Consider the following 22,519-nt stretch of genomic DNA (forward strand, 5'->3'; position numbering starts at 1 on the left):
CTGCAAGCTCCGCCTCCTGGGTTTACGCCATTCTCCTGCCTCAGCCTCCTGAGTAGCTGGGACTACAGGCGCCCGCCACCGCGCCCGGCTAATTTTTTTTTTTTGTATTTTTAGTAGAGACGGGGTTTCACCGTGGTCTCGATCTCCTGACCTTGTGATCCGCCCGCCTCGGCCTCCCAAAGTGCTGGGATTACAGGCGTGAGCCACCGCGCCCGGCCAGAGAGCTATGATTTTACCACTGCCCTCCAGCCTGGATGACAGAGTGAGACCTTGTAAATAAATAAACAAAACTAGTTTCAAATTTTGTAAATTTGTTTCTGTGATCTCATTAGGTACTGGCGTGGGTGTAAATATATGAATGAATATCATAACCATTTTTACTTACCAATAATTGCATTTGTTTCTGAGTATTTTGGAGTTGCTTCTGGAATGTGGGATCCTTTTTCTATTCAACACAATGCATAGATTATTTCAATGTTAAGACATATATTCATTTTAAATATACAAGATATTGGAACTTCTACATGGGAACTTAAAAGTTGGCATTGAAGGCCATCAATGAATTTTTTATACAGTATATTATATAACATATATAATGGATAACTCTGTGAGAGCTGGGACTTGCCAAAGTCACATACATGATTAACTCTGCAGTCCACACTTTTTCAGTATGTTCATGAATCATTAAGAGCTTATGTATTGGGGGTCCTGTACAATTACTAACATATGCTGCACCCCTGACAGAAATATTTTTCAACTTTAGAAATAAAACATTGCATGTTCATTTCTATCAGGAGCTGTGGCACAAATAGGACAGAGGTACATTTTAGTCAATCAGTCTATTATCTAACACTAATAATTTATCTATATATGAGGAAAAGTCAGTTCTCCCATTCACAGGGAAAAATCTGTATACTTTAAAACTTTACATTTCCCATGATTGTTTATATCTAATGACCCTGGTATGTAACCAAGTAAATTTATATTCAATTGTAGGGTAAAGCCTAAAAACAAGAAACAACAATAACAAAAGTGGATGTTCTGATAGAATTGTAAACTCTTTTCCAAAATGCTCTTTATCATCTATCTTGAAGTTTCTTCTCTTTACTACAGGTTGTATTTACTCAGACTGAGTGGAAACAGATTGAACTCCTAATTTGTTTATGAAGGCATTTTAAAAATACTATGTCTAAAATAGTAAAGGAGTTGTAATATGTTTTATTCAAATTCCCTTAAAATGTGGTTTAATCTCTCTTATTCATGAAATTGTTTCAAATACTTAGTTGGCCATCTAAACTTTAGTATCCAAAGAGAAGTAGCACTTAAGAGCTCAATATGAGAAAAAATAGTAACAAGTTCTAGTAAATCAATAATCAGCAGAACATTACAACATTGTAAGTGTATGTATGTGTGTGTGTATGTATATCTTTTTAAACACTCAAAGTCATAAATCAGATTACCTGGAGTATTGAGTGGTCCAGATGTACTGTATTCAGACGAGTTTGTGACACCTATTTCAATACAAAATGATTAAGCTATTTTGTGTGTATCATTTTACTTGGTAAAGTGATTTTTAAAGAAAATCTGATGGATAGACCATAGATCCTAGTCCAGCAATGCTAATGCTAGCAGACTAAGACCGTGTAAAGCTGTACAAGAAAAAAAAATGTCAACTCAAAACTTTGCTGGCGTAAGAAAATTAAATGCCTTGCCTCTAAATTAACTGACACCAAATCAATTTTTTTCTAGATCATTTGTCTTAAAACTTGTCAAGGGTAAGAGAAAAAGGTTCATTAGACAAAGTTCTAGGTCTCCTATCCCACTGTCAACCAAACTATTTCCCTTTCTGAATTGTTTTACTTTTAGGAAACCGGGGTACTATTTCAAGAGGTCAATTAAGCAAAAGATTCTGCACTCACAGAAACTAGAAATATGAAAAACACTAATCTAAATGAACTGACACCTTCATTAATGTCAAGAGATTCAGACTTCCCATTGCAAAGCCACTGGATTTACTGCCATTAGAAACACTACCAAAAATAACACTTCTTAATAAAGTCTATCTCACATGGAAAAATCAAAGCAGTTAAAGTCTAACATCCAAATAGCAAAAAAAAAAAAAAAAAAAATCAAATCGGTAACCACTCCACACTAAGAAACATAAAATGTAATTATTCTGAATACATTTCTCAGGAAGAAAACCTAAATTTGAATACCTGAGCTAATGGCAGCCTAGCTGGAGTTCCTAAATTAGATGTCTTTGAAACCGTTTGTAACAACTGTGATTTTTTAAAAATCCGTGTCAATAAATAATAAACGAATTTCTTAGTTCTTTGGAAGTGTTGACTTCAAAATTGACGACCAAAGTTTAAAAACAACCAAAATTAAAATTATTATTTCTGTATGACCAGGCCTTTCTTGGAATAGGTTCATTGATAGTCAATCCCGTGTCAGGTCAACTGTTACTACACTACACTGTATCTCTTGCTAATTACATTTCACTTTTTAAGAAAAAGATATTAATCCTGAAGCTGAATTCTAAAGATGAATCCTGAATATTTTCCAGAACCTCCATTTTACTGTAAGTGATCCACTGTCCCCAGTTCTATTGTCATCTACTCTAATGGTTCCCAGGTCGTTCCAGCCCTGGTAACAGCATCAAAACAGTTTCTGCATCAAGAGTACATATTATTTTAAAAATTTTTAATACAAATTCCAAGACCATACAATCGAATGTTTTCATTAAGTGGAAATATTAAAATGTATAAGGATTTCAAAAGTGGATGCAAGTCTTAGTCTTCTCAGTAATGGGCTTGCAAAGAAAACTAAAGCCGCCAAGTCCAGATTCGGGATACAAAGTTTGAGACCAACAGTTCAGCTGCTACTTTATCTCTTCAACTGACTCCAAATCAATTTTACATAATGGCAACAAAAAGAATTCTACATTGACATGTTCACAGCCATAAAACCAGTTCCACATCTTATGCCAACAAATGTTAAACATCATTTGCCTGATTATATCTAAGAATATTTCAACATTTGAGAATGCAGAATTCCTTTTAAATTACTATTAATAATGTTTACAATTTTCATTGTCATTGTAAGATGTTTCTTAGAATTCTGATTTTCTGATAATCAGAAATCTCAATGCCTATGCCATAGGAATAAGATCCAGTAACATTGCTTCCATTATCACAGGTACCTGAACCACTAAGGCCAGTTTCACCAAATGCACTTAGTCCAGAAGCACCAACACCAAGGCCATCTGCACCCTTACTTCCTCCACCACTTCCAGAACCAGAAGACCAAGTGTTTCCTCCTAATCGAAAATCAAAATATGATTAAAAGAAATAAAGAAGAAAGAAATTTATTGGAATTTCTTGGAAATAGAGTCCAGGTTAGGATACCTGAGTCACGGACATCAGATCCAGGACTCAAGTTTCCAGCCTCAGCAGGTTCACTGCTTCTCTTTCTATTCCCACCAGTTCTACTGACTTCAAATCCATGTTGATCAGATGACCCCAATATGACTCCTGAATCTTCAGAGATATCACTAGAATTTTCAAACCCATTTCTTGCACTTGAGTCACCTGTTGAATACAGAATTATGATCACTAGAATTACTTTCAATGCATACCATGATTCAGAATTGTCCGTGCACAGAAATTAACAATCAGTACCTAGCACTATAGCCTCTAGAACTACCTACTCCATTTCCATCAAAATCTTTACTACTATTGCCATTGTCACCAAATTGATTTAAACCAGAATCTCTAAAGTCAAATTCAGCTCCACCCTTCATTTATCCAAGCCCAAATTCAAATAACCATGACTTTCCCACTGGTGAAGAAGTAAAATGTTAGTAAAATAATGGATGAAAGGTTGAAATCAATTTAGATTTCACCAGAGCATAGTCCAGGACTAAACCACCTGTGCCACTGACATGAGATTTACTGCTGCTCTGCTCATTCCAACCAGAGCCACTTCTTCCAAATCCCTTTTGACCAAATTTCTCCAAACCAAAACCCAAATTTTCTCATATATCACACACAAAAAATCCCTTTTTTATTGTTCTGGTACCAATTACATTATATAAAATGATTATCATCGGAATGCATTTCAATAAGTTTATGATTCAAACTTTTATGCAAAGAAATTAAATATTGATACCTAACCACCGGAACTAGATTCTCTAGTAACTTTTATTCCATTTTCACTAAGCTCATTATCACCAAATTTCCTTGAATCAGAATACCTAAAATCAAATCCAGCTCCAAGTTTTTTTCTTCCAAGTCCAAATTCAAGAGATTCAAGCATTCCCACTAACAGAAAATCAAAATAGTTTTAAATAAATGAATATTTGGAATTCAGTTGTATATCTCAGGAACAGAAACTGGCTAGAATACCTGAGCTACTGGCATCAGATCCAAAACCTTTGAATCCAGCCTCAGCAGATACACTGTCACTCAATCCATTCCCTCCAATTTCATTGATTCCAAATCCCTCTTGACCAGAATCCCATAAATTGGATATCGAATTTCGAGAGCCACCACCAACAAATTGATTCTCACTTCTTAAACTGGTATCACCTGCAGAATATAAAATAATTGTCACGGTATATTGAAACTATTTTATGATTCAGACATTTTTATGCACAAAAGTCGGATATTAATACCTAAATCAATGGAAACAGATCCTCCAGAACTACTCATTTGATTTCCTTCAACTGTTTTGCTACTAATGCCACTGTCACCAAATGAATTCGAATCAGAAACTTCAAAACCAAATGCAGCATCACCTTTCCCTGCTCCAAGTTTCAAACCAGAATAACCAGTTCCAACTAATGGAAAAAATCAAAATATGATTAAAGTTAATATTAATTAATTAATCTCTTTGCTATTAAGTGACATTAAAATAAAAGTATTTTAACCAGTTAATTAATTGAATCAATCTAAAATTTTGAGGAGTGAGTCTTGTTGGAATACCTGAGCTACCTGTACCAGATCCAAAGACTATGGTTTCACCCCCAGCAGATCCGCTGCCTCTAGTTTCACTCCCATCAGCTCTACCGACTTCCAATCCCTTTTCATCAGACGTCCCCCAACCAAATCCCACATTCAGAGAAGCACCACTGCTACTAACGCCAGCACCAGATCTTGTGTTGGTGCTATCTGCTGAAAACAAAAAAAGAAAGAAAAATAGAAAAAAAATCATTGTGGCCAAGGGAGTATTTTAACACATCTTATGATTCTTTATTTTGATGCAAAAATCTGAATAGTAATATCCACATCACTGGAACTTGATTTCCAGTGTTCTGTATTTCATTTTCACCATAGCCTTTTGTTGAAGACCACTGACAACAACTGAGCCAGAATTTCCAAAACCAAATCCCAATTCATTCTTCCTTTCACCACCAACTCCAAAATCAAAAGCCAAAATGTTTCTGCCTAATGAAAAATTAAACTGTTATTGAGAGTAATATACAAAGAATAAGAATTATTTGTATTTTGTATTAATAGTCTCTCAATCAGAATTCCTCAGTCACTGACATGAGCACCAAGGTCTGTGGATTTACCACCAGTGAACTCCTTGTTCTTCCTGTTTCTACCAATGTCCACGTCTTTTATGGTAAATTGTTCTAAATCAAAAATACCTAGAGTTACTATACTTTCTTGACACTCACTTCCTTCATTGGCTCTAGTTTCTGAATATGAAATGCTATTCATCCATACTTTTGTAAATTTATTTTCTCCAGCCTTCTTTTTCAAGAAAACTAGTTCAAATATGAGTAATGGAATTTTAAAAGTTAATGTGGTAGATGTCATTCAAACCCAAGAGCACAAGATTTATCTGTTCCAGATGACAAAACTTGTGAACAAGAGAGGTTAAATGGTTTCCCCAAAGGTTAGTGTGAAAGACTGGGGATCGAAACTCCTTGTCCCAGGTCTAAGCTCCTGGGAAGCCTCAAACCTACTTGCCTCTTCACTAAATTGTTTAAATTACTGATTTCTGTTGAAGTTAATATAGATTTTTGATGAACCAGACAAAGAGTTTACAAATTTTTTTCATGAATTCCTCTAATATTAAATCTGTATTTGTCAAAGAAAACCACCAATTCCTGCTTTGCTAATTAAATCAGTCAATTAATTGATTATTCTGACAAAAGCATAAACTAAGAAACAACATAGAATGCCTGTTTCCCTGGCAGCAGAATCAGAGTCAGCTAATCCATTTACTGCACCTACATCTAATCCATTTTGATCGGGGACCCCTACCAATTTTATTTTGATTTGAAGCAGTATCACCAAACAGTACCACCTGCTGAACTGATTTCATCCACCAAAATACAATCATTACCACAGAAAAGTTGTATTCATTCATACAATACAAGAAAGTAATCCCTGCACACTGCTTGAATCAGAGCTGCATTTTAGTTTCTGATATATTCCTTGATCTCCCTTATTCCATATCTTTCCATATATATTTCTATGTAGTAGAATCAGGAGTAAGAATGGCAACCAATTTATCATGAGATTTGAAAGATTCCATAAGAACGATGAAGCTTTGGGGCCGTTGATGATAAGCTTTTATTGTGCTCTATGGAACATGAGAAAATGACTAACACCTAATGTAAACAAGAGTAGATGGATCTGTCTTATCTCCGTAGTCCTACTGAGTTTGTCAGTCCCAAAACAGGTGAGTGGAAAATAAAAACTTGGTATCCTTCATAAAGATACTACATCCAAAGCTGTTTCTGCCTTTTCACCTCAGAGACAAAACTACTAATTTTTAATGTAAAATATAGAACTTATTTTCCTCACTGGGACTGCTTCCTTCCCATTTTGTAGAGGTACAAACTATAGAGATTTCAGGGGTCAGGCAAATATAGTAAAAATGTGAGTAGAACAGTAGGAAAAATTGTATTGAACCAGCAAGACCTCAACTCACCTAAAGAAATTTAAATTTTTTCCCCCAAAAAACAAAATCGCAGGCCACAAACTGCTTAGGAACTCTTCCTTATCATATCACTCAGCAAACCGGGTATGTAAGTTCAGTAGAGAATCTTGATATAGAAAATCAATTGTAGTTAGATACAGAAACATGAGTGGAGAGAACCTACTCTACATTTGGACCCAGGAATCATTTTTTATTACTTATACAGTAAAAAATGTCAGAAAAATAATTCATCATTAAAATAATAGTACCAAGTATGAAGAGCACATATGAAAATAATTATCAGGAGAATAATTAATTTAATGTATACATCTTTACCAAAATCCTCTAAAGACAGAATTTATCACTCTCATTGGCCCTGAAATCAGTGCTTTTAGAGTAGCTATGACTATTAAAGCCATGTGCTGCAAACAAAAGAAAGATTCTCAGATTATCCAAAATGACAACCAAAAGCACTTGTTTGCTAGGTACATATTTTTTCTGGAACGGTACCTGCTGGGCTGTCTTCTGACCTTGAATTCCCAGCATCCCGACGTTCTCTGGACTTGTCTTCAGCCTCTCCTGTAGCACCAAATTCAAAGCTAAAGAGTGACTTTTTTCTGTCTGAGTCATCAGAGGATGGACTACCATAAAAAAAGCCACCTACAGTGAAGAAAAAAACATTTACATTGCTAGCACAGACTAAAAAGGTAGTCTAATTATGACACCATGAAGAGCCACATTTTATTTTCAGTAGGTCTCATTATCCTGACAACACTTGGAACAACATACACCACTGGTTGACTTAATCACCTTATCTGTACCTTTTGGTCATGTTTCTGAAACTTCAATCAAGGAGAATTGAGCTATGAAGATTCAATAATTGATGTGTACTAGATACTCTTCTCCTGGGCAGAGCAGAAACTCCCCAGTCTGCTTCCTTCCCCATTCCTAAGCTCCAAGTTCCAGCATCCCACTTCCCCCAATCAAAATTTTCTGCCTTGTTGAATCCACATTGTCCTTGGCTACTGTTCATTATAGCTGCTTTTCTGTATTTCTGCAAGGAAGAAAGCATGTAAACACTCATGAATTAATTGTACTATCCACCTCCTTAAGTTTCATCTCAATGAGGCACACTCTGACAACTTAAAATTGCAACCTCACTCCATTGTTACACTCCCAGTTACCATTATATTATTCTATTTTATCCCACAGATTTGTCATCTTGTAATATACAAGGTAAAATATATCCCCTTGTGATACACCTTTTATCACTGTCTTTAATACTTATGGAGTATTGACTGTATCCTTCTTCCACATTTTAAGCTCCATAAACTCAAGTTTTCTTTGCCTGTTCTATTGAGAGAGGGATTTCAGGTGTCCAGACCAGTACGTCAACAATAGAGGGCACTCAGTATTTATTTAATAAATGTAGTCACCAACAAAGACCACTTCTTAAGGTAATAAACACCTTGTTACAGGAAGTATATATGCTTTCTGTCATGCCATTTGTATATTTTTTGAAATCTCTATATAAAATTTAAATATTTCAGAATTATTAACATCTTAACTGTAATATTCCTGTAGAGTTGTGGAAGACATAAATTTTGGTCACCAAATAGACAAAAACATGAAGTGAATGATTTGTAAGTAACACTTGAAGACTATGTAATCACAAATACAAATAAAATAAGTGGCTTAATTCTGCATTAAAATAAGGAAAGAGACTTCTCCCTCCACAAATACCTTTTCTTTGATCATTTCCTAAAGAAAACTTGTGAGTACTTTCTCTAGCTCTCTGAAATGTACATAGACATTTTTAAAGACTAAATAAACACCCTGAGAATGTTTCTTCAAGGGGCGGGGGCCAACACTTTGAAATATACTCATGAAAGAAGATGCTTCCCTATATCCTAAATTCCTGGGAGGTAGGAGCCTAACTTCCACTGGTGTTTGGCTACAAATCACAAACCTACCTCCGGTCATAATACACAAGAAACTTCTTTTTTCTTTTAAAAGCAATCAGCAAACACAGGTGGTTACCCAAACCACCATGCAAATGTAGGATGAACCCTATGGCTAATGATGCTGTCAAATCCACTTGAGAACTAGTTATTTCTTATATTCATAACTTACATGTAATGGGTTTTATCTGCGTGTTTTATAAAAGAGAAATATTTCTGTGTGTCTGCAATCTTTTTAGTGAGATGCCTGTCAGGACAGGTTTTCAAAGGGGGCAGGAGACCATTTTTAAAGACATTTCCCCAACAACCTCTCTTGGAATTCTTAGCCATTTTCCAAGTTTCTAGCAAGTGTATCTCTACTTTTCTAAAGCAAATAGTAAAAATAAAATATGCCTGTGATTATGAGAATAGTCAAAATAATAATCTATTATGTAGTATTAGGGAAAGGCATTCAACATTTAAGAGATTTTGAAATTATAAAATGTGCATGTAGGCGTTTGTTTTAGGACTAAAACAATGTTTAAATTATGAATAGCCAATATATACTATTGTTTAATTACCTAACCCTTCAACCACTGCTACCTGTACTACTCTTCCTATATACAGTATTTCACCTCTTTCTCTCCTCTTTCCCTCTATCTACCCTTCTTCACTATACACTCTTCTTCTTTTTCTCTTTTACCATCTTCCTCATTGTCTTTTTCAATGTCATGTAGTTTCAGAGCTGCACCTTAATATATAAATATTTTAGTTTGCTGGCAAAGCAGAAGGAAGCAAAGCAGTATTCAGTCACAGCAAAAGTATAAACTCTTAACGCAAACCCATCTGGTTCCTCCATTTGCAATTGGTAGCCTTGGATAGTAGCTCTCTTGCTCTCAGGCAACAGGGATTCTTGTTCTGTTCTACCCACATCTTCCTCTGGCCTTCCTGGGGTCATGGCACTCATCAGAGAGCACAGAATACAGGCCAAGAGTGAAGGGATTATGCCTACCCAGGGCCTGTGCTATCCCAGTCTCCCTTTCTGGATCACATTTTAGGGCCACAGGGCTGCAGTCCCTAGTTTGCTACATGGGCATGCATGGGCATGTTTCCTAAGACCTTCTTCTCCAGGTGAGACCACATTGCAAATACGATCCCCTAGGTCTGAGGGATGGGGAAGGAGTGGTTAGTGTGCAGAAGGAGATGGACTGAGATAGAAAAGCTGGGATGTCCCTCCCAGTATGCGAATAAGCCAGAGACGGAAGGAGCATGACTGTGGGGACCTCAGCTAGGGCACAGTCAACATTGATCTTGCATTGAATTCCAATAAACCCGAAAATCCTGCATTGGATCCTGCCTTCCAGGTTGTCACAAGTGTACTTTTGTCAAGGTAGAAAAAGCAACACATTTTATGTCCTATTATGTTTCTTTATTGGTAACTTTTAATTATGTATATACCTGCATTTATACTCTTGACCATGACTGTGCCCTTGGCCTGTCCTTGGCTAACCAAATTAACATTTCTAAAACAAAGTTTCCTTAAACAAAGTTTATTTCACCATTAAATGGACACTACATAATGTATGAGGATAAAATATTGCCAAACTCATGAAAAGAGTTTTTTATGTCCTGCCTAAAGATATTACAACCACACCCCTACACCCAAAGCTTTTTCTGCCTTTTTATTACATGGACTCAGATATCAACTTTTCATATAAAATATTGAAGTTGTTTATTTCACTGAACCTCTTTCTTTCCCATGTAGAGGTATAAACTCTAAAGATTTCAGAGACGAGGCAAGTACATTGAAAGTTTAAATAGGCCAGCAGGGAAAGATATGTCAAACGAGATTAAATGTCTCACCTAAAGATACTTAAAATTTTTCTTTAAAAAAATAAATAAATAAAAATAAATTGCAGTCTACACACTGTTTAGAAACTCAGCTTTATGTTACTATTTAGTAAACTAAGTGTGTAAGAGAGAATCCTAGTGTTGAAAATGAATGGTGATGAGATTATAGAAATGTGAATGGAGAGATTCTACAGTACATTTGGGTCCAGGAAGCATTTTAAATAATTAATTTATATACTGAAATTGGTCATAATAACAATAAAGATACTAAATATAAAGATAGAATTAAAAATAAATTTTATCAGGACCATAATTAATTTAATGTAAACTTTTTTACCACAATTCTCTAAAGACAGAATTTATCACTCTCATTGGCCCTGGAAATAGTGTCTTTAGGGTTTCCACTATTTCTATGCAGGCTTTGTCTTCAATAAAACATAGGGTATCAGATTATCCAAAATGAAAATCAAGAGTACTTGCTTGCTAAGTACATATGTTTTTCTGGAACAGTACCTGGTGGGGTGTCTTCTGACTTTGAACTTCCAGCATCCTGACGGTCTCTGAACTTGTCTTCAGCCTTTCCTGGAGCACCAAGTCCTAAGCTAAAGAGTGGCTTTTTCCTGTCTGAGTCATCAGAGGATGAACTACTGTAAAAAAAGCCACCTACAGCAAATGACAGAAGATGTTATTTGAAAACAGCATTATCAGCACAGAATAAAAAAGTCATTTGATTATGACATTATGAAAAGCCACATTTTATTTTGTATAAATCCCATCATCCTAGCAGCACTTGAAACAACATATACCACTGGGACTTAATCATCTAATCCAAACATTTTGGAAGTTCCTAATCTGATCTATGCAAGTCTCACTCTGGCCTTCCTTGGGTCATGATGCTCCCCAGAGAGCAGAGGCTACAGGCTGAGGGTGAAGAAGTCATGCCTACCTAGAGTCTGTGTCATCCCCTACCCCATTTCTGGACCATGTCCTAAGTCCCTAGGGCTACAGACAAACCCACGATCTGGGCCTACATGAGCATATTTCCCAAGACCTTCTTTTCCAGGTGAGACCACATTACACTGATTGAAACCCTAGGTCTGAAGGATGGACAGAGGATGGCCAGTGTGTGGAAGAAGATGGACTGAAATAGTAAAACTAGGGCATCCCTCTCAGTATGGGAGTAAGCAGGAGATAGAAACAGAGAGGCTGTAGGGACCTTGCCTAGGGCACAGCCAAACTTATTCTCTTATTGAATTCCAATAAACATGAAAATTCTACATTGGAACCTGCCTTCCAGGTTGTCATAAATATATTGTTGTCAAGGAAGGGAAAAAAAGTATTTTATGTACTATTTTGTTCTTTTATTTATAACTTTTAATTTTGTGTATACCTGCATTTATACTCTTGACCCCTGACTGTGCCCTTGGCCTGTTAAACAAAGTAACACTTCTAAAACAAAGTTCCCTTAAACAAAATTTATTTTACTATTAAATGAAGACTACATAATGAATGTGCATAAAATAGTATCAACCTCATGGAAAGATATACAATTTTATGTCCTGCCTAAAGATATCATAACCACACCCCCACAACCAAAGCGGTTACTGCCTTTTCATTACATGAACTCAAATATTAAATTTTCATATAAAACATTGAAAGTATTTATTTCACTGGACGTCCTTCTTTCTCTTTTTTGTAGAGGTACAAACCATACAGATTTCAGGACCAGGAAAATAAAGAAAAAGTTTGGACTGGCCAGGGGGAAGAAATGTGTTAAACAAGTGATATGGTTTGGCTCTGTTGCCACTTAGATCTCATCTTGAGTTGTAGTTCCCATAATCCCCATATGTGGTGGGAGGGACCAAGTGGGAGGTAACTGAATCATGGGTGCAGTTTCCCCCATGCTATTCTTGTGATAACGAGTAAGTTCTCAAGATCTGATGGTTTTATAAGGGGCTTGCCCCTTCACTCAGCTCTCATTCTTCTCTCTCCTGTTGCCACGTGAAGAAGGATGTGTTTGTTTGCCCTTCTGCCATGCTTGTAACTTTCCTGAGGCCTCCTCAGCCGTGCAGAATTGTGAGTCAATTAAACCTCTTTTATTTATAAATTACCCAGTCTTGGATATTTCTTCATAGCAGCATGAGAATAAACTAACACAAAAAGAGATGAAATACCTCACCTAAAGACATTTAAAATTTTATACAACAAGAGATGAAATACCTCATGTAAGGACACTAAAAATTTTTCCTCCCCAAAAAATTGCAGGCCATGAACTTTTTAGAAACTGCTTTATAATATTGTTTAGCAAATTAAGGGTGTAATTTAAAAAGAGAATCCTAATGTAGGAAATGAATGGTGGTTAGATTACAGAAATGTGAATAGAGAGATCTTATACTACATTTGGGTCCAGGAAGCACTTTAAATTATTAATGTATATGCTGAAATATATTATAATAACAATTAAGATACTACATATAAAGATAGCATACAAAATAAATATTACCAGGACAATAATTATTGTAAACCTCTTTGCCAGAATTCTCTAAAGACAGAATTTAGCACTCTCTTTGGAGCTAGCATTAGTGCCTATAGGGTCTTCACATTTCTATTAAGGCTACGTCTTCAATAAAACAAAGGTTATCATATTATCCAAAAAAAAAAAAAATGCTTGCTAGGTAAATGTATTCTCTGTAACAGTACCTGCTGGGGTGTCTTCTGACCTTGAACTCCCAGCATCCTGACGTTGTCTGGACTTGTCTTCAGCTTCTCCTGGAGAACCAAATTCCAAGCTAAAGAGTGGCTTTTTTCTGTCCAAGTCACCAGAGGATGAACTACCATAAGAGAAGCCACCTACAGCAAATAACAGAAGATTTTATTTGAAAACAGCATTGTTAGCACAGACTATAAAAGCGGTCTGATTATGACACTAAGAAAAGCCACTTTTTTATTTTATACAAGTCTTATTATTCTGGTGGCACTTGAACAACATATACCACCTATCCATGTCTTTTTGTCATGGTTCTAAGACCTTAAGAAAGAGAGGAGAATCGAGCTGTGGAAATTCAATCATTGATGAGTGCTAGAGAGACTCTTCTTCTCCTGGACAGAGCAGAAACTCCCCAATCTGCTTTCTTCCCCATTCATAAGTCCCAAGTTCCAGCATCCCACCTCTTCCCACTGCTATTGTTTAGGAGTTTGTCTCCCCACAACCCATGTTGAAATTTGATCCCTGTGATGGAGGTAGGGCCTGTTGGGAAGTGTTTGGGTCACGTGGGCAAACACCTCAGGAATAGCTTGGTGTTGTCCTCCTGGTAATGAATGAGCTATTGCTCTGTTAGTTCCCACAGAACTGTCATTCCTCATCTCTCTCTCTTTTTCTTGCTCTCTCATGGTGCACCGGCTGGCTGCCCTTGGCTGTTGCCATGAGCGGAAGCACCCAGAGACCCTCACCAGAAGTAAAGGCTGGTGCCATGCTTCTTACACAGCCTTCAAATACAGGAGATGAATAACCCCCATTCTTCATAAATTACCCAGCCTCAGATATTTCCTTATGGATAGCAAGGCAAATAAACTTAGATGCCCAGCAAAATAATCTGCTATGTTGAATCCACTCTGTCCTTGGCTACTGTTCCTTATAACTGACAAAATTAAGATAACATATCTGACTCTCTTTTCTGTATTCCTGCAAAGACGTAACCATTTACTCATAAATTAATTGTAGAGTTAGCCTCTTTCAAGTCTCAGCTTAAATTTCATCTCAATGAGGCACACTCTGACCAGTTAAAACTGCAACTCCACCCCCACCATTATACTCCCAATTACCACTATATTTAATATTACTCTATTTTATCCCACAGATTTTATCACCTTGTAATATAACATGTTTACTGCTTATAATGTTTTTTGTTTATTGACTGTATCCTTCCAGGTTTTAAGCTGCAAAAACTCAATGTTTCTTTGCCTGTTTAATTCACTCAAGTATCCCAGGTGATGAGAGCAGTGCCTGAACTACAGAGGACACCCAATTCATATTTATTTAGTAAATACATTCACCAACAAGATTACTTTTAAGAGAAGAAATACTGTCTTACATGATGCATATGTGCTTTCCGTCATTCCCTTTATTTTTTTAATCTTTACAATAAAATTGAAATGCTTTAGAATTAATGTCATAATAATGATGATATTCCTGTAAAGTTGTGGAAGACATACATTTTGATCAATGAATAGAGAAGAGAATGAAGCACATTACTTGTAAGTAAAATTTGAAGAATAAGTAAGAGCAAATGCAAGTAAAACTAAGTAGTTTAATTCTCCATATTCAAAATAGGAGATGAGATTTCTCTCCCTACACACTTTTGCTTAGATTATTTACTTTAGAAAACTTGTGTTTTCAGCCAGGCACGGTGGCTTATGCCTGTAATCCCAGCACTTTGGGAGGCTGAGGCGGGCAGATCACAAGGTCAGGAATTCAAGACCAGCCTGGCCAACATGGTGAAACCCCGTCTCTACCAAAAATACAAAAATTAGCTGGGTGTGGTGGTGCATGCCTGTAGTCCCAGCTACCAGGGAGGCTGAGGCATGAGAATCGCTTGAACCCAGGAGGTGGAGTTTGCAGTGAGCCAAGATTGCACCACCCTACCCCAACCTGGCGACAGAGTGAGACTCCCTCTCAAAAAAAAAAAAAAAAAAGAAAAGAAAGAAAGAAAAGAAAACTTGTGACTTATTTCTCTACCTCTCTGAAATGTATATAAATATTTTTAAAGACTGGATAAGCACCCCAAGAATGTTTCCCCAGGGGCCTGGCACCATCACTTTGACATGTCATCACAGAGGAAGATAACTTCCCATCCCCTAGGTTCCTGGGAGGTAGGAGCCTAACTTCAGCTGGTGCCTGGTTACAAATTGCAAACCTACCTCCAGTCATAAGATACAAGAAATTTATTTTTTTTCTTTTAAAGACAATCAGCAGACACAGGTGGCCACCCCAACTACCCCGTAAATTTAGATTGAACTGTATGGCTAACGCTGCTATGAAATTCACTTGAGAACTACTTGTTAATCTTGAGAACATGTATGTCATAGATTACATCTACTTGGCTATGTCTTTCTGTTTTGATAGTCTCCTTAACCTGTATGTGCATCACATTCTGCTTTAATGTTTATTCCATAATAAAACTTTTTATTGTAGGAATACAAGTGCTTAAATCATGTATAGTCTATTTATATTATTACCTATATTAGGTAACCTTCCAATGACTACACTACCTTTCTCCACAGACAGCATTGCCTCTCATTGTCTCCTCTTTCCCTCTATCAACCCATGTTTTCCACATACTCTTCTTCCTTTCCTCTTTTACCCTCTCTCTCTCATTGTCTTTCTTCAATGCCATGTAGTTTCAGAACCGCACTTTAATATATAAATATCTTAGTTTGATGACAAAGCAGAAGGAAGAAAAGAAGTATTCAGTTGTGTGTAAAGTATGCACTTTTCAGCAAACCCATCTGGGCTCACCCTCTTGCAATCAGTGTGGTCTTGGCCACTACCTCTCTTAGACCTAGCAACAGAGGTTGCTGCTCTGATCTATGTCAGTTTCATGTGGCCTTCCTGGGTCATGGCCTTCCTCAGAGAACACAGAATACAGGGCGAGGGTGAAGAGCCTTTGTCTACTCAGAGGGTGTGCTTGCCCCTCCTCCCCATTACTGGACAATATTCTAAGTCCCCTGGGCTGCAGCTCCAAGCCTGCTACTTGGACCTTCATGGGCATCTTTCCTGAGACCTTCTGCCCCAGGTGAGACCACATTGCAAAAATTGAAGCCCAGGCCGGGCGCGGTGGATCACGCCTGTAATCCCAGCACTTTGGGAGGCCGAGGCGGGGGATCACAAGGTCAGGAGATCGAGACCACGGTGAAACCCCGTCTCTACTAAAAATACAAAAAATTGGCCGGGCGCGGTGGCTCACGCCTGTAATCCCAGCACTTTGGGAGGCCGAGGCGGGCGGATCACAAGGTCAGGAGATCGAGACCACGGTGAAACCCCGTCTCTACTAAAAAATACAAAAAATTAGCCGGGCGCGGTTGTGGGCGCCTGTAGTCCCAGCTACTCGGGAGGCTGAGGCAGGAGAATGGCGTGAACCCGGGAGGCGGAGCTTGCAGTGAGCCGAGATCGCGCCACTGCACTCCAGCCTGGGCGACAGAGCGAGACTCCGTCTCAAAAAAAAAAAAAAAAAAAAAAATTGAAGCCCAAGGTGTGAGGAATGAACAGAGGGTGGTCAGTTTGCAGAAAGAGGTGGACTGAGATAGGAAAGCTGGCCTGTCTCTCCCAGTGTGACCAAGCCAGAGAGAGAAGGAGCAGGGCTACTTCTTGGATAGGGCACAGGCAACCCTGTTCTTGCATTGATTTCCAATGAATCTAAAAATTCTGCATAGGAAATATCATTCCAGCTTACACATTTTATTTGCTACTTTGTTCCTGTTATTTGTAACTTTTTTATTATTTACACACTTGCATTTGTACTTTTGCCCCTGGCTGTGTTTTGTGTTCTTGACTTGTCCTTGGATAGACAATTTAACATTTCTAAAACAAAGTTTTCTTATCTACTAAATGGGGAGTACATCATAAACAAGGATAAGATCATGTCTACTTCATAATAGAAGTATTAATTAAATGACAGTGTTAAGTGAGGTGAGTGTACCTAGTCCAGTGTCTTACACACAGCATTCAACTGGAATAAACCCTGTCCTTTAATACATTTGACTTGTCTCAGCAAACTTACTGCATCAAACTCGTTTAGATGCATTTTATTTCACTTATTTAATTCATGATGTGTTTGTTCACTATACTCATCATACTTCTCCTGAGCTCAACCCCGGAGACATATTAGATTCTTCATTTTATTAGACCAGTATTTCTTCATTCTAATGTTGACATGAGTAGACCTGGCATCCTAGATATTCAATGTGCCACATTTGTCTTCACTAACTTTATTAACTTTATTTTATCCCTTTTGTTTTTATTATATAAAACTTGCTCAGAAATACTTGCTGCTGAAGTTATGGTCAGTATGTTTTTCAAATGTACAACATCTGTATAACAGTACTTTATATACCTTATCACTTTAGTAGCCTCAATTCTATGGGATAGGTGCCATTAAACTACTTCATTTGTAGATGAGAAAATAGATATTTAGAAGAGACTGAATAATTTGTCCAAGATCACGTGGTTAGAAAAATCTGCCAAGAAATCCTTTGCTCTTAACTGCAATGTACACTGCCTTCATCTTGCTTAAAGACAGATTGCTTATACAATGCTCAAAGATAAATAAAATGTTTACTTTATAGCTTAAGGATAAATGAAAATGTTTATATTTTCATAATAAAGTCATATTAGATTTTGAATACATTTTGCACAAAATTTTGGAAGGTTTAGCTTATACTTTAAACCATAGAATGGAGTAGAAAATAAAAATAGACATAATTCTGCTTCTTCATCCCTACCTCATGGAGAGAAAGGGCTGGATAAGAGAGGTGAACATGATTCCGCTGTGTGGATAGGAAGATTTTTAAAGTAATGGGAACAAATGAATTATGTTTCTGACATCAGTAAAAATCAGTGGATATCAAAAAACATGAAGCCCTGTATTGACCTATAATCCTTTTTCTCAAATGTAGGAGTCTTGATCTCATTAAATGAAGAGTTTGAGGGATACCAATGCCCTGAAGTTTGTCCAGTTTTTTTGTTTGTTTGTTGTTTGTTTGTTTGCTTTTTGAGATGGGGTCTTGCTTTGTTGCCAGGCTGGAGTGCAGTGGCGCAATCTCGGCTCACTGCAAGCTCTACCACCCGGGTTCAAGCAATTCTCCTGCCTCAGCCTCCTGAGTATCTGGGACTACAGGCCCCCACCACCATGCCCGGCTAATTTTTCTCTTCTTTGGAAGAGACGGGCTTTCACCATGTTGGCCAGGATGGTCTCAGTCTCTTGACTTCGTGATCTGCCTGCCTCAGCCTCCCAAAGTGCTGGGATTACAGGCCTGAACCACCGTGCCTGGTCAGTTTGTCCAGTTTTATGTTGACTGGTTGAGTGGTTGATGGGGACTTTCTTGCTTGCCATTTTTATTCACTTAAGACAGCTCTAGCCTTGGAGAACCTCATGTCCCTCCTAAATAATACCCAGACCTGGAAGTTCTCTGAGACACATGGGAATAAATTCAATTCCTCAGAATTTTAAGGAACTTTCATAGAACTATAAAATCCCAAGCATACCCTTACCTCCCTCTCATTTGTGAATGGGGGCTTCTAAAGGAATGCTGAAGACTCGTATACCCCCATTTACAAAAGTAACAACCAGATTTTGTAGAGAAACTCTTACTATATCACTATGATGGAATTTAATGAGTCTCGTCCATAGCTGTGAAAAATAATCTTGCTGTCTTCCTGACTCAACTGAGCTGCTGCTTAATCTCAGTTTATATTTTCCCTCAAAGAAGACTTTTTGAAATTACATTTTATTTATGTTGTAGACTGAAGTAGGGATGTAAAATGCCTATAAGAAAAGCACAGGAAAGTATATTGGGCTATTTTGATTGCTGTGTACAATAGATCAGAATAAAATTGAATCTAAGTTGATATTAGCAATAATCTTAATGCTGGATTTCAGAAAAACTTCATTAAGCAGTCTTGTTGATTTGCTATGGCTCATTTTTCCATTTCAGTGGGTAGAGAAACAAAAAACAGTAAAGGATAATGGTGATATTCAATCACCTGATGGGATCTAGTAAAACTGCTGAAACTAGATTGATTTTAAAGCAGATCACTAAGGAATCAATCTTGGAAGAGAAAAGCAACAGCATGTCCTGCCAATGAAAATATAGGAAAGTAAAGTCTTAAATTTGCATACACATTTCTATCACAGGTTTAAGATATTTTAGGTTAAGCAAATAACCAGAGCAATTTTCCATTTTAAATTTCACCACCTTTAAAAGTATTGATCAAAGATTAAAATGTCTGGCCCAGATTATACGAAAACACATTAAAGCATGTCTGTAATAATAAGAGAGATTATATTTTAAGCATTTGAAGGATTTTTCCAGGGGAGATACGCCCTAGGTCCAAAGCAAAGCACTACCATTCTATTGCTTTTGAGTATAAACAGTATAAGAAAAGAGAATAAAGTAATTTACCTGATCTGCTTGCTGCTATTTTACCATCTGAACAAAGAAAGGAAGAATTGCTGTCATTAGTGGTGTCTCTAAATGATAGATTTGCCAGTAGAAAGTGAATATTGATTACAGTCATTTCTTGTCTTTGGGAGGTGCTCCCAAAGAGATATATTCATTGAATTTAATACTCAGGCATAAATACGGTAATTAGCCATTGCCCATGGTACATTTCTGCATCTTCAGAACACTGCCATAAAGGAGAAAGTCTGGGCTAATCTTCCAGTCACTCTCATGCCCAGTCTAAATGCATAAATTAGAATGCAGCAAAACTCAATAATTTTTAGACGCCTGAACAGGTGCTTCAAAAGACTAATTATTCTTTTGGTAAAATGCAGAAGTTTTAGTTAAAAGATATTTTCATGTGACAAAGGTACTGAATAAACTACAATTACTTAATCTGAATCAAATGTCTACAATTTCTAGTTTACAGCTGAATACTAAAATTTACGTATACACAACTTAAAAATTATTTAAGTGTCATTATTGTAAATCAAGGTAAACTTTCTCCATACTTAAATAAATGACATGTAAATGTACAACCTTGTCAAGCTATTGTAAGTACAGCTGAGTCAAAAACACAATAAGAATGGGTACTTTACAACAAAAAGTATAATTTACATATACACGCACTTATTAAGATTTACAAATATAAAAATATTTGTATTAAATACATCAAGTCATTGGTTTCCAAAATAATTTTCTCAATAATTCTGTGAAATAAAACACTTAACAATGGTAATCGAATTTTGCATAAAGTTGCATGTTGATTGCATATTAAAGAAACTTCAAAGATGTTTTCGGTAACATTTTTATTTGGAGATTTACAGGATTGTGGTTTGTTTTAAATGCTTCTCTATGCTCTATAACCTTTAAATTTTCTAAACCCAAACTGACTGCATTATTCAAATAAAGAGTCAAGGCACATGGTCTGATACTAAGATAAACTTTTAGAAATTTGAACTAAAATCCAATTCAGGATAATCCAGGACTTATGGTTAGTAAACCTATCCCAGAGATGAAGGGGTAAATTAAGACAAACAGTAAATAGCACATTTAAAAGATAAAGTATTTCCCATATGTTCTCATAAATTTGTTGTCAAAACCAAATCTTATGTATTGCACAAACAAATGCACACACACATGTCTAGCCAAAGGCTAAGAAGAAATGGTTTATAGATGTGGCTTGGAGACACTTAATATAAATGCTTCAAAAGAAAACTGCACAGTAATATTCTCTGTGTAAGTTAAACACCTGGAAAATTCTAACTATCTGAAATGTAGATTGCAGTTAAGAAGTTGTCCCGAAATCCTCTTGTGGCAAATAGAGATATCATCGAGCCCACGTATAAATTCTTGCTTATTCAATGTACCCATCAGGAGAAATCTTTTGAGGCCTCACTCAGAGTGCACATCCTTACCACAGGTACAAGGCTAATGAGCTTGGATCGATGGTGTTCTCAGCCCAGTGGACTGAAAACAATGAGTAAGAATTGGAACTGACTGCTAAAAGTAGACATGATGATCCTATGAATATAGAGTTAGTTGTTGAACAGAAAAGAGAGGACAGAAAGGCAAATCAAAAGCAAACACAGAAACTCAGAAACAATCTCCGGAACAGGGACAAACTGTTTACACAAGTCAGTAGATTCCAAGGGCATCATTGTATAGAATATAATATGATAATGGACATGCATTTTCATGCCCTTAAAAAAGATTAAGCTATTTTCAGAAGTTCCTCGTCTTCTTTGGTAAGAAGTTAGGGCATCCTTGGTTTATTTCAGAAAGTTTACCTTGCAAAGCATTTGGTTACTTTCAAGTAGAAAATTCTTGTAGGCAAAATAAATCTTATATTGATAATCCCAATTTATTTTATTCACTTAAAACAAAAATGTACTGAGGACCTACTCCATTGCAGCCACTGCTCTTGGCATTATGAATACAGGGTGAGCAGCATAGACCAAAATCTGTCCTTAAGGAGTTCAGAGTCACGTGAAGTAAACAGGGTGGCATGGGAGCTCATTCACAAAACCAAGTGTGTAGGACACACATTAATTTTCTGATTCCAAAAGCAACCTCACAATGCAGCATAATGTTTCAAAGCAAAGATTAATTCCTGAAAGATACTGACCTGATTTTTGTCGGTAAAGTAGGGCTTCCACATCTATTTTTAAATGAAAAAAAAAAAAAAAAACAAGTCATTTTATAATTCTCTATAACATATTTTAAGACAATGAAAAAGATGTTCTTTTTGTTTTCATTCTTCCTTAAAATTCAATATAAGCAATCCACTGTTTTTATCTGGTAAGTGTAATATTTTAATGGTAATTTACTATTTTGCAGCTTTTCTATTTAATAGGAAATGATCTATGTAATACAGACCTACCAGCATACTTGATATCAAAATTTTCAATGCCAACTCAGACTTGAAAATATGCATGACCAAATAGATTAAGTTCACAAATTAATATTAGCCAGTACTTTATATCTTTTTCATACAACTACAGCTGTTTATCTAAAGTATGTTTTCTGATCTAAATTTCACATGCTTTTATTTCCCCTAAACATTTTCTGGGTAA

At 36.6% G+C, this 22,519-nt stretch overlaps 1 protein-coding gene across 1 annotated transcript in view; it reads right to left on the reverse strand.

The window, feature by feature from the left end:
* Positions 1-22,519, reverse strand: part of LOC105470179 (mucin-19) — a 191,360-nt gene that overhangs the window by 163,801 nt on the left and 5,040 nt on the right. Inside the window, exons 2-12 of the mRNA XM_071071871.1 lie at positions 22,072-22,104; positions 13,428-13,577; positions 11,241-11,390; positions 7,447-7,596; positions 4,986-5,171; positions 4,676-4,840; positions 4,407-4,589; positions 3,408-3,590; positions 3,278-3,319; positions 1,461-1,511; positions 386-445 (exon numbers count right to left, since the gene is read on the reverse strand). Coding sequence (XP_070927972.1) covers positions 386-445; positions 1,461-1,511; positions 3,278-3,319; positions 3,408-3,590; positions 4,407-4,589; positions 4,676-4,840; positions 4,986-5,171; positions 7,447-7,596; positions 11,241-11,390; positions 13,428-13,577; positions 22,072-22,104 — 1,353 coding nt within the window. The remainder of the gene's footprint in view (positions 1-385; positions 446-1,460; positions 1,512-3,277; positions 3,320-3,407; positions 3,591-4,406; positions 4,590-4,675; positions 4,841-4,985; positions 5,172-7,446; positions 7,597-11,240; positions 11,391-13,427; positions 13,578-22,071; positions 22,105-22,519) is intronic.

This window comes from Macaca nemestrina, chromosome 10 (genome assembly GCF_043159975.1).
Source record: "Macaca nemestrina isolate mMacNem1 chromosome 10, mMacNem.hap1, whole genome shotgun sequence".
NCBI classification, from domain to species: Eukaryota; Metazoa; Chordata; class Mammalia; order Primates; family Cercopithecidae; genus Macaca; species Macaca nemestrina.